The sequence below is a fragment of the Leucopleurus acutus genome (assembly GCF_964270905.1).
Source record: "Leucopleurus acutus genome assembly, chromosome: 1".
NCBI lineage: Eukaryota > Metazoa > Chordata > Mammalia > Artiodactyla > Delphinidae > Leucopleurus > Leucopleurus acutus.
The window spans coordinates 3107940-3126159 of record NC_139142.1 but is presented as its reverse complement, the minus strand read 5'-3'; the positions used below and the strand labels follow the sequence as shown (position 1 = coordinate 3126159).

Sequence of the window (18220 nt, the reverse complement as noted above, 5' to 3'; positions counted from 1 at the left end):
GTATTTCTGCACTAGACAGACTGTGGAAGTAGTGTATCCAACAGTTAGCCTTCTTTCCTTGGAAAACTCATCTCCCCAGAGCTATGAGCGAGGCGAAGGAAATCACGTGACTCCTGGTCATGATGCAGAGGTTTCCTCACATGGTTTATGATCAAACCAAAATAAAGAAGAAAATAAAATCCCATTGGCGAAGCTGGAGCCTGATCTGCGGGGCGGGGCCAACAAGGAGGAGGCGGGCCTCGGAGGTCGGGCCGGACATCGGGGGCGGGGCCGACGGAGGAGTAGGCGGGGCAGCCTCAGTAGGTAGGGCCTAGCGGGAGCCCGTGAAATCGCCGCTTGCGTGGCTGACTGGCCTCTTCAGCCGCTACCAGGCACTTTCGAGCTCGGCAAGCGCCGCGGCGGCGAGGGTACGAGGCCAGAGGTCGGCGTTCGCACCCCGCCGGCTGCAGAAGTTGTAGCCATCCGTTTCAAACGTGCCTGTTCCACGCCTCACTTGCCCACTGCTCTCTCCGTCCCGAACCTCCACAGCGGTCCCCGGTCTGTCGCCTCAGTTTGCAGCTCCAGGTTCCCTCCCCCAACTCGGCTCGGCTCTCCCAGCCGCCCCCGCCCCCGCCGCTCCACCTGAGACCGTCTCCAGCCGGAGCGCGGCGGGGGACATCGAGGCCGCGTAGGGGCGGGGATACAGGAGAGCGTTAGGGCACGTGAGGGTGCCTCGGCCAATGGCGGGGCGTCTGGAGGGCGGTGGGGCGGGGCCGGCGCGGGGGCGGTGCGGGCGGTGCAGGGGCGGGACCGCGGACTAGGGGCGGGGCGCGGCAGAGGGCTGGGGAGCGAAGGGGGAGGGGGAGAGGAGGGCCGGGCCGGGCCGGGCTGGGCCGGGGGAGGGGCGGAGAGACGCCGCCGCCGCCGCCGCCGCCGCCGCCGCCGCCGCCGCCGCCGCCGCCGCCGCCGCCGCCGCCGCCGCCGCCGCCGCCGCCGCCGCCGCCGCCGCCGCCGCGAGCCTGGGAAAGGAGAACCGTGAGCGAGCGAACGATTCAGTCCCCGGGCGGCGGCGGCGGCGGCGGCCGGGGAGGCGCGACGGCCGGGGCGGGGGAGCTGCTGCTGCGGGGGGCAGGTGGCGGGAGCGGCGGCGGTGGTCCGCACCAGCCATGCCGAATAAAAACAAGAAGGAGAAAGTGAGTCAGGTACCGCGCCGCTGGACTGGCCGGGCGGGGAGGGCAAGGAACCGCGCGGAGGGCGGCGGGGAACTGCCCGGGAGCGGGGCCCGGCGGGGCTCAGGGGTGCTGCGAGAGCGGGGGCGCTCTCTGCCCCCTCCCGGGGTGGGGGCCGGGGGCGGCGGGTCGCGCCGGGGCCGCGGAGCCCAGGCCGGGACGGGGGTCCTGATGGCCCTGGTGGCGGCCAAGGTGGGGGGCGGCGTGGATGCCCGCCTCGGGGCAGCGCGCGCGGTGGGCGTGAGGGGGCAGGTGGGGCCGCGCAGGTGGTTGACCCAGCCTCGCAGACGCCTGGGCAGGGGCTCCAGGGGTGAGGGTGCAGGCGCCTATCAGGGACCCCCGGCCGGGGAGATGGGCAGCGAACGGACTCCGCTTAAGGCTTAGGAAGAATCGTCTGCCTTCCGGAGGGACGCTCTGGGGCTCTGAAATACTATTATTATCCTGGGTGGCGGCGGCGGCGATGCATGTGAGTGTGCTGCGTTTGCATTTGCGGGGGGGGGGGTATGTTTTTGCTTCAGGTGGAGCTCTGTAGCGTTTCAGAATCACCCCAGAAATCCTCGCTCGCAGGGTTTAGGGTGGGAAGGAAAAAAAGGGATGTGGTGTGGATCTTTCAAGATGCTGAGAGCGCTGTATAAATGTGGGTTTACCTGTTTCTGCTTAAAGTTGTCAGTGCCACATAATGCAGACGAAGAAAACAAGGAGAATCTGAATTTGGGTGGGTGGGTGTCACATCACAATATTGTATCTCTAAACCATACGTTGTAGAATTTCTTGATGGTATTGATTAAAACTATCAAAAGTCATTGTTAAATTGTATAACTATTTGTAAAACTGCATTTTGGTTTATCTGATGTTTAGCAGTCTAAAAATTGAGAAGCTTAATTGATTCTGCTTTATGTTTCCCAGGAATCGCCAAAAGCAGGGAAAAGTGGAAAAAGTTCAAAAGAAGGACAAGACATAATAGAATCAGAGGTAACTATTCTTAAATATTCACTTTACATTTTTTCATGAACACCTTTTAACTTAGGGTAGAAAAAATGAGGGTGAGAAAACCTAGGGTCTTCTAAAATGTTTCCCTGTATGAGATTTTTTCTAGTGTCTTTCATAATCCTCCATTTTAGTTATTTGGGTTTGTATTATTCGCCTTTGGGGAAATATAAATGTTTTAATGAAAGTTGTGCGTATCTGTGCTGCTAGTATTTTTAAGTTCATCCCCCACCCCCCAAATCTCAAATCTAGCAGCCCTCCTGTGGAGACTGGTTTCAGGGGCTCTCTCATACTGGAGTTGTTCAAGTTCCTATTAGTTTTCCCATCCTCCCTCTTCCTTTACAAGGGGCCGGGTCTGTCTCTCAGCAGCTCAGCCTCTTTCTCCTGTCACCCTTGCTTTCCTGGATGCAGTCTCTGCTGCTCGTGCCCTGTGCTTTTCTCTGTTGATGTCTGTTCCCCTTAGCCTCTTTCCCCAACAATGTTGGTATATTTTGGCTTATCTAGTTTTGCTATTTTTGTGCAATCTTCTATCATCTTTCACATTTTTTTCTTTGTAGTGGCCAATTCTGACCACTTTTGCTTCTTGCCTTTGGGCTCATTGAGGAAACAGCTGGGATGCTCCATGAGGATTGTGTCTACCTGGTGGGATTGGGCTTTGATAGCATTTGCAGAGCCAGCACTTGGCTTTGCCTTTTCTTCCTTGTGACTAGTTGTTGAACTGGAGGACCTTGGGCTACGGGTCTAGGAGCTGCATGGACCCAGGCAGAGCTAATAGGCCCTTTTGAATCACTGGTAGCAGAGAAGCTGCTTAATTTGGTGTCATAGTTCTCCAGAGCTGGATTGTTGAAGTCCTTCGTCTTATCACAGATGACAGTAATTTACAAGTGTCAGACCCTTTCCTATAAGCCAAATTAGAGTAGAGTTCAGTTCTGTCTGGCAGATAAGACCATTATCTGCAGTAGCCTTTTTTTCTTTTTTTTTTTTAAGCCCCAGGTTATCTTTTCCTTATCATTTGGTACCTTCTAAGCCTCCCTCCTCTTCAGGAGGTGGTTTATTCCAGCAAATCTGTTGCCCTCCCCAAAGCAAAAAAACAGAAATCCGAAAGGTTCCTTAATTATCAATATTTTTGTGCCAGTCTTTCTCTGCCCTTTCTTTATAGCAGGCAGTCAAGCTTTACTGTGGCATTCTTGCATTTGACTTGATTACTTCCCTGTCACTCTTTTGACTAAATTGATTTAAATGAAATTTAGTTGCTACGCAAGGGTGTATGCCTTTTCTTTTCCCTTTTTTGGTTTATTGATCTTGCATTAAAACTGCTTAGACTTCCTAGTGCTCCCCCGAACCTTTCTTGCTCACATGCCTGTCTCTCACTGTTCGTGTCACACACACAAAAATCAGCGTGTGTGTTTCATTTATTCCTGTTTTAGTGGAAAGAACCTGGCTGTAAGGATGGGAAAATGTTAAGTTTGAATCTGAAGAAAACCTCTCAGTAACTCAAAGATACCAAAGCCAATGATAAGTAAAATGTGTGTTTAAGGTGGATTGGGTTCTTAGATGGTCAGTTGCTTGAGATTCTTGAGGTGTGGCCTGCAGTGTCTTGAGTGTGATGCCCCACTTGTCTTTTTGTATCTTTTCTAGCGCTACTGTCTAAGAGCTGGAGCTACAGAGCTTGAAATTACAACTGAAAAATACTGAAATGTTGGGCCCTTCACTACTTCCTCCTAAGGATCCCAGAGGCAACATGGCATATTAACATGACAGTTGGCAGATCACTGTGTATATTTTGCAGGCGCACAAATTGAGGCACTTCCGTCCCTTTGAACTTGGAGTTGACCATTGCTTTTCCATTGTCTCTCTGACCTCAGTGTTCCTCTCTATTGTTCATTTCTAGTCCCACCCCCTTACCAAGTGTGATGGACTCACGCAGGTGAATTAGGCCATTACACACACTCGCTTCCTCTTCTGTCTGCTGATACTACTCTGAACTCGAATATTTTAACCTGAACCGTTCACATAGGTCTGCAGTTCCTACGCTCTTTTTCAAACCTTTCTGATGTCATGTCACCTTCACAGTCAGCGTTGGTTCAGGTTACCCTGTGGACACCCCTCTGTTAGGACAGTTAGTACATCCAGGGCTGCCCAGCCCGAAAGGTGCAGAGTAGGTGCTCATCCGGGGCAGAGAAGTAATCCCAACAGAGAAAACGTTAAAGAACTTGGCCTGTGGTTGACTTAAATAATACACCCCTTCAAATGTGGGGAAGGTCCTTACACAGAAGTCCTGGCCGGTGATAATCTGGCCTCAAGGAAAACAAAGGAGCAGGTGGCTAACATTGCAGACCACTTTGTGGTTAGAACAGGGGGACATCTGATGGCGTGGGTTTTTAGCAAGGAGTCCTGCAGTAAAGGATAGAGTGCTTCAGCCAGGGGCTTAGTGAATAAAATGCTGACTCCTGATGGCCATAAACGATGGCACCTAACTTCTGTGGCCCTGTTTCCTCTTCCCTAAAACGACTTGGTGAGTTTCAGGTTTGGCCATTTTTAAGTTTATGGGATAGATTAGGCGTGACCTCTCTTGAAAGTTTTCCCTGCAAGATATCTGGCAGGATATGTCTTCCCATGTAACAGAATACCATTAAGAGTCGTAACTGCTGCTGCACAACTTTTGTCTTTTGGTAGAAACTCCTATTCCTTGAACGATGTGTATTGGAACATCTTTCTTTGCTTTTTTTCTCTTTCCAATAGAATGTTTAATGTTTGATTTGCTTATCCATACGTGTCCTGGGAATCTGTTTCCGCCCAGTACATCCTGCTGGTTTATTTCATAGCACACTTTTAAGGAGTGAGGATGCAAATGGGCTCACAGGTAACTTGACCTTGGAAAACTGTGGAGATGGACAGAGGGAACTCATCTTTGAGCAGCTGTTCTCAGTGCAACACTCAAGTCTGTAGAAACATAGCTAGGCTCATTGGATGAACATTTAGAATCCTAGTAAATTGCTCAGAGATTCCTAAAGTCCATTTTAGAGGATCAGACCATGCAGCCGTGGTTTTTGATACCGTTATTTTAATTTGTGTACTGTGTCCAAAGTTACGTTTTAAAAAGTGTTCGCGCTTTTTGTAAAGTGATTCGTTGTAAGCACATTAAAGGTCGTTGTGTGTTGTTCTCCAGTTGTGTATCTTACTTATCCTGCTTCAGCTCAGTTTTGTTTGAAAGTCTCTACAGCAACTCTTACGTAATATCTGTTGCTGAAAGGAAAGCTGAACAATCCTCTCCAACTTGTTAGCTTATTTTGACCCCTTCCACCTTTAGTGATAACTTTGATTTCTCTTTATGACCTATCCGTTTACATTCCCCTGGCCCCTTGCCCCCAGGGTTCCGGAGACAGGGAGCCAAGTCTTGCTGGGGTCTCATCGGTGTTGGTGGTGGAGTTGTGTCTTAGAAATTTAAACTGAAATTTTAGAAATATTTACTAATTCATCTAGTAACAACAGTAACACCCGTTACATGTTAATGGGAATAACGTTCTTATGAAAGACACCTTTCCATGAAACATTTTTTGACTCTGCAGTCATGTGACTCTGTAGCAGGCGTTTTAAGCTGAGTGAGTTGGAGGAGGACGAGGAAGTGGTTGTGTTGCTGTGTGGGTTTTCTGGGGAGGCGGCCGTGACTGTCCCCTCCCGAGAAGAGAGTCCCCGACTCCTGTCCCCAAACACCAAAAGCCTCTGTCTGGAGGCTGAATTCTGAGCTCAGGCTCTCACTGGGGGCCTCCCATGCCGCTTTTTCCATCGTTCTCTTCCCGACTTTTTCCAATACAACCCTGAACTGGACTCCGGTGAAACGCAGAGAGGACTCAAAGGAATAGTACTTTAAGAACTTTTGTGGTGGGACTTCCCTGGCGGTCCAGTGGTTCACTCTGCGCTTCCACTGTGGGGGGTACAGGTTCGATCCCTGGTCGGGGAACTAATCCCGCATGCCACGCAGCCAAAAAAAAAAAAAAAAACTTTTTTGAAATGCTTACGTAATTATTTTATAGGAAATGGGAGTTCCCTGCTTTTAATTGCCATTCTTCCAATCAGTCCGCATCATCTTTGCTTAGAGCCACGGTGTTCAGGAAGGATGGCTCTGCGGAGAGGACAGTCCGCTGCTGACTGGAAGGACTTGGGGTCCGGAGGTGCCGTGAGCTCACTGTCCTCGGGGGAGTGAGGCTTCCCCGAGCCGCCCCCTCTTTGGCGCCCACTCCTGCCCTGCGCTACAAGCTGGACGCTTGGTAGGCCCTGAGTGTCTCCCACGGGTGACACCGCTGCCCTTGAGCGGCAGCCCACCCTCAGCACCATGGCCAGGTGTTCCCTGTGGGGCCGCCCTGTGGTCCTGTGCATGTTCCCCAGCATCCTTGGTCAGCCCCACTAGATGCCAGTAGCTCCCCGTCCCCTCCAGTGGTGACAACCAAAAGTGCCTCTCGACGTTGCCCAGTGTCTCCTGGAGGGCAAAATGGCCCCGTGTTGCAACCACTGCTCTAGAAAGCTCCCTCCACAGAGCATGTGCATTTGCTTGCAAATCATGCCTGGCACGTGTTCGTGAGAAGAGCAGTGCTGCTGAAACAAAAGGGACATCAAAATTCATGAGGGTCCCAAAGAGCTCTGATCTAGGTGGGCTGTAGCTTTCAGGTGTTTTTCATATTAGAAACTAAAATTGAAAAATTTTAAATATGCATTAATTCATCTAATAATACACCCATTACATGTTAACATAAATAGAGTCTTTTTTTTTTTTTTTTTCGGTACGCGGGCCTCTCACTGCTGCGGCCTCTCCCGTCGCGGAGCACAGGCTCCGGACGCACAGGCCCAGCGGCCATGGCTCACGGGCCCAGCCGCTCCGCGGCATGTGGGATCCTCCCGGACCGGGGCAAGAACCCGCGTCCCCTGCATTGGCAGGCGGACTCTCAACCACTGCGCCACCAGGGAAGCCCTAGAGTCTTTTTATGAGAAAACTATTTACAAAAGTTCACGGAAAAAATGGCATTGCTCTATATTTTTGCAAATCTCTTTAATGTCTGGCTTAATAAAAGACAGCTGGCCTCTCAGGTCTGCGCCTGCGTTCAGTCTGTTTTGATACCACGTCTCTGGTAGCCTGTGAAAATCAACATAACAATGGTTATAAAGGCAAAGCGTGTCTTGGTGTTATCATAAAAATAGTAGATCCCAGAAGGGGCCTAAGGGACCCCACTTTGAGAACTGTTGTAGAATACTTTTTCCCATCCTCTTTCTTGCTTATCTGAATCCTTTCATCTTTTTAGCTCCAACTCAAGTTCATTTTTTCTAAAATTTAAAGGAAGGTTTTTCTCACCATCTTGGAGCGTATTTTTTTCCATATTTTCAGTTTGAATAGCAATCATTTGCTGCACCAACTATTTATTATGTATACTGCCTTGGACAACCTTTATTTCCCTGTGAGAGAGAGAGAAAGGTTTGTTTTGAGCGTCTCTCGTCCTGTGCAAGCACTGGTAAGATAAAGAGTATGCTATTGTCCTTACTCGTGAAGCACTGTTTTCTGTTACTTGTGAAGTGTCACATCTGTTGAGCTTGGACATTCAGGAGACTTGGGAGTAACTTGCCCCCCCCCCCCCGCCGTCAGTCACACGTGCAGCCGCTGAATAGATGGGACAAGATGGAGCACATTCTTGTCAAGAGCCACCTGGAGCTTTGAGTGAGGAAATCAGATGTCTGAAAGCATCTAAGCAAACACAGGTTCGCCATTAAATTGTGGAGTTCCTGAGTGCGTGCTGGATGTGGCGTGTGTGTAGCAGGTAAGCTGGCAGATAAGATCAGTCAGCATCCCTGTCCCTCTTAAATAGAAGCTCCGTTACATGATGTGTAGTTCTAGAAAGAGTCCTTCAAGCGACTTACGTGAAATCATGTAAAGTGTTCCAGTTCGTGGAAGCAGCTCCGAGCGAATGCAAGGCTTGAGCCCTGCCCCACAGTGGTGGCGAGGTTCCCACCTGCGTGTGGGGAGCTGGGAGAGTCAGTCTGCACCAGCATGTCATGGGGACATTTTCCTAAGTCACAGGGAAAATTCCTCTGACAGATCGCAACTCGAGAAAGTCTTCAGTGTTTCCTTGAATGTTGGGCACCTGCCCAGGTCAGGGAGTGATGCCATCTGGTTTGGCCCAGCATTTTGGTAACAGCCTTGCGTCTTGCTGTCAGTCTGTCGTGTGGAGCGGAGACTCCCCGGGCTGTGCTTCTCCCTCAGGTTTGAGAACAGACGATGCTGGGAAGGGCTGCTTCCCAAACGCCGGCGACAGTGTCATCTTCGTCTTCTCCACCTGGGGGAGTGAGAGAACCGGCCTAGAAATTTAACTCTCCAAGGGTGGGAGGAAGAAAATCTTCGTTAGTTGGAAGACTTTGCGTTTTCCTTTATCATAAGTGTTTTTTAAAGATGAACTTGAGCATGGCTCTAAAGGGGCGCTAGCTCCAACCTAAAGCTGGTTTTGCGCAGTGGGTACCTGGCGGCTCTGAGGTGCTGGACCTGCACCATCCAAGAGGTTAGTTAGCCTTTAGCCACACGTGGCTGTCTAAGTTAATGAAAAATACATTAGATTGAGAAATTCAGTTCCTCGGTCACACTAGCCACATTTCAAGTGCCCAGTGGCCACACGTGGCCAATGGCTCCCCTGCTGGACAGTAGATAGGGAGCATTTCCCACTTCACAGAAAGTTCTACTGGACAGAGCTGCCTTAGACCCTAGCAGCAGCTTCCAAAATAACTCTAATGTGAGCGCACTGAACTTAACTTTGTTAGCTATCACTCTTCTTAATATGAAATATCAAATTTAAGATTAAATTTAAGAGAAAAGACATACAAATTGGCAAAAGAGAAGGAAATGGGTAAAATAGGGTAAAGAAACAGGTGAGAAGGGGCTTTGGTGGTGAGGTGGGAAGGAGGCCCTGCTTACCACTTGGTCCAGGACCTGCCTACGTTCTAAAGACCCCACCGGAAACACAGAGGAGGCCACGCCAGTCCCCACAGGAGTGGACCCAGAGAGGCCCCAGGGAGACAGCCACCTTGTCTGCTTCTCATCTTCGTCTTTCTTTTTAGACATCTATCTTTACGGCGGCGGGGGTCAGAACACACATGGTTTAAAAAAGAAAGTAGTGCGAAGTCTGAACTTTCCCATTTCACTTGATCCACTCTGAGCCCTGCATCACAGAGCAAACCTCTCTGGACTGTTCTGGTTTGCTCCGGATCGCACCGGAAGCAGTACGGTGTGGTCAGAGGGAGAGGATGGGCTCTGTGGTGGGAGGGAACATTCTCTCTCCCAGAGTCATCTTCCTCCCTTCATCTGGCCTTTCTCCTTCTCCCTCCCTCCCTCCCTCCCTCCCTCCCTCCCTTCCTTCCTTCCTTTCTTTCCTCCCTCCCTCCCTGACTTCATTCCCTCCTTCCTTCCTTCCTTCTTTTTTTTTTGACACATTGCCTTATTTTATTCAAAAAACAGTCTGCTCATACATGGTCCAAGAACACCGAAATAATAAAGCAAATATAATCACATGTGAAAGATTGGTCTTCAAACATCATAGCCGATGATGCCACACATGCCTGTGATCTCTCCGGCATGAAACCACGTCCACACCTCAGTGGCCACCAAACCATTCAGCAGAGCTTCCTTAACTGTGAGCTGTTTGAAGCTACCGGTTTGAGCACCACTGACAATTTTTTTCAAGCTCTGAATAGCTGTAGGGATCTCAGCAGGGGTTGAAGGGACCAGCTCAACCTTGGCATAGTGCCAAAGTATGGCCAGTTGAGGCTTCAGGTAAGTCACAGCAGTGTCGACCTGCGCTGGGGCCTTCTCCGCGAGGTTATGGGCAAACTGGGCTGTGGTTCTAGGACAGAAAGTCCGTCGCCCCGACTGGCCTGTTGAATGGGTCATTCTCTTTCACGTTGCAGGCTTCCCTTCAGTAGATTCACTCACTCATAGTCATCCAGCAGGTACGTTCTGAGGTCCTACTATGTGCTGAGCGCCATCGCAGGTGCTGGGGATTCAGCACGGGACACAGCAGGGCCCCTGCCCTCAAGCAGTATGCATTCGGTGAGTGCTGTGTGCACTCGTGTTTCCAATTTCTCCACATCCTCCCTAACACTTGTTTTCCTTTTTCTCTTTTTTTTTAAATTATAGCCACCCTAGTGGGTGTGAAGTCTTATGCCATCGTGGTTTTCATCTGCATTTTGCCTAATGGCTAAAGATCTTGAGCATCTTTTCATGTGCTTATTGGCCATTTGTATATCTTCAGAGAAACGTCTGTTCAAGTTCTTTGCCAGGTTTTTTTTTCCCCGGATGCACTGGGTCTTTGGTGCTGCGCACGGGCTTTCTCTAGTTGTGGCAAGTGGGGGCTACACTTCGTTGCAGTGCATGGGCTTCTCATTGCAGTGGCTTCTCTTGTTGCGGAGCATGGGCTCTAGGCGCGCGGGCTTCAGTAGTTGTGGCCCGCGGGCTCTAGAGCGCAGGCTCAGTAGTTGTGGCACACACGCTTAGTTGCTCCACGGCATGTGGGATCTTCCCGCACCAGGGCTCAAACCTGTGTACCCTGCATTGGCAGGCGGATTCTTAACCACTGCGCCACCAGGAAAGCCCCCTTTGCCAGTTTTTTAAATGGGTGTTTGTCTTTCTGTTGTTGGAGTTCTTAACGCAGGCATACCTTGTTTTATTGCACTTCACTTTGTTGTACTTTGCAGATACTGTTGTTTTTATAAATTGAAGGTTTCTGACAACCCTGTGCTGTCAGATGATGGTTGGCATTTTTTAGCAATAAAGTATTTTTAATTAAGGTGTGTACATTGTTTTAGACGTAATGCTATTGCACACTTAATAGACTACAGTGTAGTGTAAACATGACTTTTATATGCCCTAGGAAACCAAACACTTCACGTGACTGCTTCATTGTGATGTTTGCTTTATTGCCGTGGTCTGGAGCAGGACCTGGAATTCCTCCAGTATCTCTGATATTGCCTGTACATTCTGGGTACTCGACCCTTATTACGAAAGTCGCAGATATTTTCTCCCATTCCATGGATTGTCTTTTCACTTTCTTAATAAAAAGTGTCTTTTGTGTCTTTGTGTGTGTGTGTGTGTGTGTGTGTGTCTTTGATGCACAAAAGTTTTAAATTTGTATTAAGTCCAATTTATGTTTTTTCTTTTGTTGCTTGTGGTTCTGGCGTTATATCTAAGAACCGACTGTCAAATCCAAGGTCATGAAGATTTACCTCTATAGTTTTATGGTTTTAGCTCTTAAATTTAGGTCGTGAATATGACTGGTCATTGATCTGTTTTGAGTTAATTTTTGCTTATAACTTTTGTTTATGTGTGAGGTAGGGATTCCCCCCCCCATTTCATTCTTTTGCACGTGGTTACCCAGCTGTCCCAGCGTCATTGGTTGAAGAGACTGTTCTTTTCCCATTGAGTGGTCTTGGCTCTTAATTCTGTTCCATCCATCTATCTGCATGTCTGTCCTTACGCCAGTACCACACTGCTTTGATGGAAAGGCATGCCGCTATGGGGTTTCAGCTACTGGTTAGTGTGATACAGATAAAGCAGCCGTGGAGGGAGCGGGAGATGCGTTGAGTTCCGACTCCTCGCCTCGTTCATGTGGAATCGCCACCCGGGTGCCGCAGCCCCTTCACAGTTGGGCTTATTTCTAGTCGTTTTCCCTGCCACATCGGTGACTCGTCCCACCATCCGCCATCTGCGGAAGCCTGGGTTCCCAGAGACACCCCCCCCCCCCGCCCACGCGCCTCCGCTTCCGGGTCTTGACCGCCTGTCTAGACAACCAAAAGCCTTCTTGTGGGCCCTTCGGCTTCCACACCTGAGCCTGAGGGCCTTTTAAAAAGGGAAAGCTTTTTGTGTCATCGCCCAGCCCGAACGCTCTCCATGGCTTCCAGCTCCTTCAGATAGAGGGGGGCTCCTTAGCCTGGGCGCCTGGGGCCGCGCCGGCCTCGGCCTCGCGCCGGCTGCACGCGGGCTCTCAGTGCCGCGCACGCACGCACGCACGCACACGCACATACACACGTGCGCGCGCGCGCACACCCACACGTAGAGCTCCTCCCCTTCGGGTCCTCGCACGTCCTCAGAGCAACCCTCAGACTGCGCAGGCGCCTCAGCTACGGGTCCCTGTGCGGGGACGTCCCCTCGGGGTTGGCAGAGGGACGGAGTTACAGCCGAGGGGGCCAGGAGCGACGCCTGGGCAGCGGGGAGGGCCTCGCCAGGACCTGAGCGTGGAGAGCGGGCCGCCAGGCCCAGCCCGAGCAGGGAGGTGGTGACCGCGGTTGCGGGCGTTTGGAGACAGCCCTTAAGCTGGAGGGGGTGATGGAGCCAGGTTTTCTTTGCTAGACGCTCACTCTGCCCGTCCCGTCCCGAGGAGAGCTCTCTGGAGGGAGGCCAGAGGGAGAGGCGGCAGGTGTTCGGGTAACTGTGTTGTCCCGGACGTTGGAAGCCTTACCTCAGCGTGCGCCCTGTGGTGGCTGTCGATACTCCTGGACTCGGTCTGCTCCGAGTATTGGCCGGATCACCCAGTCCTAGTGCAAAAAGCTTCGTTCGGTAAGACGCACAGTCCATTCTCCTGTCTGGGTAGGAGCAGCGGTGTTGTTTTTGCTCATGTCTGTACGCAGCTGTTTGTCACGGTCATTATGTGCATGGCACTGGGTTCGGCATTACAGGAGAATAAAAAGGAAACGGACTTTAGTGTGCAGGACGTGTGTGTCTGTAACAACATTGGGAACGAGTACGTCTCCTAGGAGGGGCTGTTTGAGACTGTGGAGTAACCGCTAGGGCTTTCTGGGGGCATCTAGAGAAAGCCGTGCAGGATGGTTTTAACATGGGGAATTCCGTGGAGCAGGAGAGTTATGGATGGTGTTTGTAAGGAAGAAAGACCCACGCTTTCATGATTAGGTGGAAAGAACGACAGACATCGTGGTCAGAGCCCAAGAAAGCACATTTCGAGGAAGGAACTGTTGGCTGTAGGAGAAAAGGGAACCCAGGCCCTGGCTCACGGTTCAGAGTTCTGTCTGTGCGTGGCAGTATGGCTTCTTGGAAAACTCTTTCCAAATATCCTTAAGCACCTTATTAGAAAATAAAGCAGCTCTCACTTCTTAGTAAAAATCCCATTCAAGGATGAGAGCATATAGTTGGGGGCTCAAGTCAGTGTGTCTCTTTGGCGCTCTGTAATCGGAAGGGGATTGGCAGGGTCGTGTTTCTAGGACGAGTTTGATGGGCTTTTTAAAAGAGCCTGTGTGCACGTACAGAGTCCATCCTTGAGCAGACAGGAGGGTGTGGGAGGAGGGAGTGTGTTGCACAAAGAATCTTGACAGCGGACACTCACCTCTGTGGCTGTCAGCCGTCACTGCTGGGGCCGAGCACAGCCAGGCTCCACAGGGCTCCTGGGCAAGCTTGACCCGTTAGCCTGCACGGATGACAGGGGACCCCCGGCTCTGCTGCGTGTGCCCTCACACTCATCCACCGCCTCTGCTTGAGTGTTGGCAATGCTCCTCACCTTGCATGTCAACTGCACGTCGTGGGACAGCCTAGTTGTCACGGAGCAGGCTGGAGATGAGCACACAGAATCTGGAGCCTGGAGACGAATGCAAGGAAAGGCTAGAAACAAGGGCATTTCCTGTTGCTCAAGAGGAAAGCGCCTTTCGGTAGCCTTTACTGGTTTTTGAGGGCTGAATGTGAGCAAACAGGGAAAGCTGTCATTTATAAGGTATTCAACTATACTAGTTTCTTGTTGGTGCTGTACAAATGACCACAAGCTTAATGGCTTAAAAGAACACAAGCTCATTATCTTAGAGTTCTGGAGGTCAGAAGTCTGAAATGGGCTGAAATTAAGGTGTCAGCCTGGCCAGTCCTTTCTGGAGGCTCTAGAGGAGAATCGTTTCCTGGGCTTTTCCAGCTTCTAGAGGCCACCTGCACTCCTTGGCTCAGGGCCCCTTCCTCTGTCATCAAAACCAGCAGCGTAGCATCTTCCGTCCTCTGACCTCTGCTTCGTGGCCTCCTTGCCTTCTCTTGTCTCGCAAAGACCTGTGTGATTACGTGGGGCCCTTCCTGATGACCCAGGATCATCTGCCATGCCAGGATCCTTAACCTCATCACACCTGCCGAGTCCCTTTTGCCAAGTAAGGAAACATATTCATAGGATCCAGGAATTAGGATGTGAACATCTTTGGAGGGTCACTATCATCAACCTATAAGGAAGAAGTTTGAAAGAAGATACGGGAAATTAGGTATATCTGTGAAGTCTCTTGAAATGTAGCATTGGTAGGGGTGGGATGTAGCCTCAAACTCCAGCAACTATAAGGGGTTGAGTTGTTTACAGTAGCGTGAAGGAGACTATCCCAGAGCAAAACTTGCATTTTTAAAAATTTTTATTTATTTTATTTATTTATTTATGGCTGCGTTGGGTCTTCGTTGCTGCGTGCGAGCTTTCTTTAGTTACGGCGAGCAGGGGCTGCTCTTCGTTGCGGTACTCGGGCTTCTCATTGCGGTGGCTTCTCTTGTTGCGGAGCATGGGCTCTAGGCGCGCGGGCTTTCAGTGGTTGTGGCACATGGGCTCCGTAGTCGTGGCTCGTGGGCTTAGTTGCTCTGCGGCATGTGGGATCTTCCTGGACCAGGGCTGGAATCCGTGTACCCTGCGTTGGCAGGCGGACTCTTAACCACTGTGCCACCAGGGAAGTCCAAAACTTGCATTTTTATGTGTATTTTTTGCCTGTGCTAATTGTGCTATAAAATACAACCATTTGACGCACTCATTTGTTTTTGTTTTCATTTTGGAAACAGATTCCCAGCAGGAAAAACAGCCTTGTTGCTGCCCCGTCTGCAGTATCGAGTAAAGTAAAAGTGCCAGCCCCTCAGCCCGTAGTGAAGAAAGACAAACGGCAAAATTCTTCCAGGTTTAGCGCCAGCAATAATAGAGAACTTCAAAAACTACCATCTTTAAAAGGTAATTTTTATTATTCATCTTTCAAAAGTTAAAAGTTTCCCCATTTAGGGGGAAAGAGTAACTTTTTGATAGTTTGCTAGTTTCTTGTACCTTTGCTGTGTTTAAATTCTGTAGGGTTATTTTTTCTTTATTCAGTTTTTTTAGATTGAATGTCACTAACTTAACCAACTAATATTTCAAATTCCAGAGCCATTTAAGATAAAAATGTAATCATGAGTACACTACAGGTACAAGACACTTAAAAAAAACACACACACGCAGAGGAAAGACTTTAAATCTTTTCCTGTTAATTGTAATTAAGCTAGCCAATTTTCTTCTAAGTAATTCTCCTCTTTCATTTGTCTTAGAGCTCCAGAAATTCAGAAAGGAGTAACTACAAGTAGAGTAATTGTAAAAACTGTGGTAGAAGCTCTTCATTATTCTGGTGTTGGGGAAGTGAGGGCTGTAACGATAGTCCCCTATGGACTTGCTCCTGTGAGTCATTTGGGGAGTACCTCTACCCAGGGTTTCCTACTTGAGACTAGTCAGGGAACAGTGCTCTTTGCTTCAAACTTCCCCCCAAACAGCACAGCCACCCCTTTCCGTCTGAGGGTGTTCAACCCCTAAAAGTGCTCCTCTAGGAGATCTTGAAGTACATAAAACCTTATTGGGGAAATAGGGTAAGGACCCCAAAGTCAAATGTGAACCTCTGAACACTTTTACGTTTACTAAAATATAAGCCTAGTGTAATGAAACATCAGACAATTTTCATACCTTAAATTCATAGCAGTGGGTCTTCTACAGTTAATTTTCATCACGTATGAAATTGGAGCAGGAAGCTTGTCATCTCTACAGGTGTATTCCAGCGCCTTCCGCACTGCAGGGCAGAGAGCCAGAGCTCAGTGCAGGTGTCCGGGATTGCTGGACAGGGGGAGGGGTAGATGGAGAGAGGAAGAGGTGGAGGGATGGAGTAGTGGATAGAGGGAGGGATTTATGGATTCACGGATGCATTTCTGGCCCCTCACTTGCTAGGAATCCAGGCTCTCCTCTCGCTGCATTTTACAGAGCTTGTATCTGGCGTATATTTGGTTTAGCTTTGTAGTAGATGACATGCATATAGGTCATTTTTGAGGAGTCTCCCCTCCCAGATAGTCCATACCTTTCTGATGCTATTCATTCATTCATCAGATATTGTGTGGAACACCTGGATACCGGCCCTGCTCTCGGTTCGGGGGGACCAAGAGCCTGCTCTGCTGGGGCCAGCACCCTCGCCCACTGGCCTGCTGTCACCCCTCCCCAGTGCCCTGAGGAGGCCCAGCCGCAGCACTCAAATGTCTGGGGTGGAAAAGGCTTCCCATAGCTATTGCTGAGCCTCCAGGGTCCGGGCCCTGTCCCTAGTGCCCATCAGGGATGTGCTCTGCCAGGCAGAGCCTGTACTTACACTGTGCCCGGAAGGAGCACACCCACATATCCAGAATTTCACACTGGTCAAGGCGTGCCCCTCACTGGCCTTGTCTGGTGCATCTTTATGCATTTTAAAGTGATTTTGTCTGGCTCAGACAAGAAAGGAACTGATTGGAATTACATTAAAGGTATATTAACTGGGGGAAGATTCATGTTTTTATGATACTCTTTTTCCCTCTAGGAACCTGGTGCATCACCTCCATTTTTCGGGTCTTGTTTTCTGACTTTTTAGAAGGTTTTATGATTTTCTTGGGATTCTTTACCTTTGCATTAAATTTATTCCTAAGTGCTTTATAGTTTTTGTCACTCTTGTGATGGGGTTATATTTTTTTCATTTCTACGTCTAGTTAGTTCTTACCAATCTAATGAAATGCTGTTGGTTTTTTAAATATTTTCTTATTCTGTCACCTTATCAAATTTTCTTATTGATCTTAGTAATTTTTTACTAGCATCTGCATATATAGTCCTGTCATTTGTAACTAGATACTTTTCTCTCTCTTCCAATATTGATACCAACACATACTGGTGGTTTTAATTTTATTATGCCGTTAGCTAGGACCAGTAACACAGAGATAACAGAGGTGAGAGCAGGCCTCCCTGTTACCTCCCATTTTGGTGAAAGGCTTCAGCATTTCCTCGTTTCATGTGAAAATGGCCCTTGGTTTCTGGTAAATCGCCTCCACCCAGCCTGCTCCTGCTCCATGGTTCACATCTGCATGGCTCTTACCAGCACCACCCTGGCTGGTTGGTCTTGAGCTAGCACTGCTGCTGAATTTTATCAGGTGCCGTATGGTTTTTCTCCTTAAGATGTTAATTTAATAATTGCCGTGTTGATAGATTTTCTGGTTTTGAGCTATTCTTGCATTACTGAGATAAACCTCAATGTTGTCGCAGTATATTATAACTTTTCTACGTGCTGGGTTCAGTTTATTAATTTTCCTTAATCTGCTTTCATATCTACTGTGTGAAGCTGGGCCAGAGTTTTCTTCCTTTTTTGTACTACTGTGTTTTGTCAGATCTAAAATGTGTTGATCCTGGCACTTCGTGATCTTTCCTGAGGACGGTCTGTACGTTTTTATGCCACTCTCTCATGCTGCCATCCGATGACAGGGATTGTAAAATGCACCCGATTTTAGCAAAAACCAAATGTGGAATAACAGATGCATCTTACAGTACATGACATAGGGTGAAAAGGTTGCTTTAGAACTCAGCTGCGCCTAGTGCTTTGCTCGGTGATAAATCTGCAGATTCCTTCCACGTTAGGTCAGTTTAGAGTAGGTCACGTATTGAGTGGTACATTGTGTTCTTTAATGAATCTTTTAATTTCTTTTACCTCTGTGGCGATGATGTCTCCTTATGAGTTCATTTATTCTTTTGATTATTTTGTTTTCAATATATTTCACTTCCACTTTTATCTTAATTACTTATCCTGTTTTGTTTTATTTTATTGTTTTCCTCATTTATTAAGTTAAATACAGAGTTCACTTAAAGCCGTGTATTCCTCTGAGTATAACTTCAGCTCTATCCATAGATTTTCTTTTCTTTTTTTTTTTCAAATCATAGCCTTTTTTTAAGAGTTTTATTGAGGCATAATTTACATAC

At 48.9% G+C, this 18220-nt stretch overlaps 2 protein-coding genes across 5 annotated transcripts in view; one reads left to right on the top strand and one right to left on the bottom strand.

Moving 5' to 3' along the window:
• The first annotated feature begins 1018 nt into the window (after positions 1-1018).
• Positions 1019-18220, top strand: part of PPP2R5C (protein phosphatase 2 regulatory subunit B'gamma) — a 129719-nt gene continuing 112517 nt past the window's right edge. For 2 of the 4 annotated variants that reach the window (XM_082838144.1, XM_082838147.1), the window contains exons 1-3: positions 1019-1172; positions 2115-2180; positions 15013-15175. In XM_082838144.1, coding sequence (XP_082694270.1) covers positions 1146-1172; positions 2115-2180; positions 15013-15175 — 256 coding nt within the window. In that variant the 5' untranslated portion in view covers positions 1019-1145. Of the gene's footprint in view, positions 1182-1634; positions 1675-2114; positions 2181-15012; positions 15176-18220 lie in introns of those variants that run through there. The other 2 variants (XM_082838143.1, XM_082838145.1) reach the window with 2 other exon arrangements.
• On the bottom strand, positions 9754-10116 carry LOC309960113 (ATP synthase subunit g, mitochondrial-like; the record flags this gene model as incomplete). The annotated part of the gene is made up of 1 exon (XM_082836718.1): positions 9754-10116. The coding sequence occupies one exon, from the start codon at positions 10114-10116 to the stop codon at positions 9754-9756; it is 363 nt and encodes a 120-aa protein (XP_082692844.1).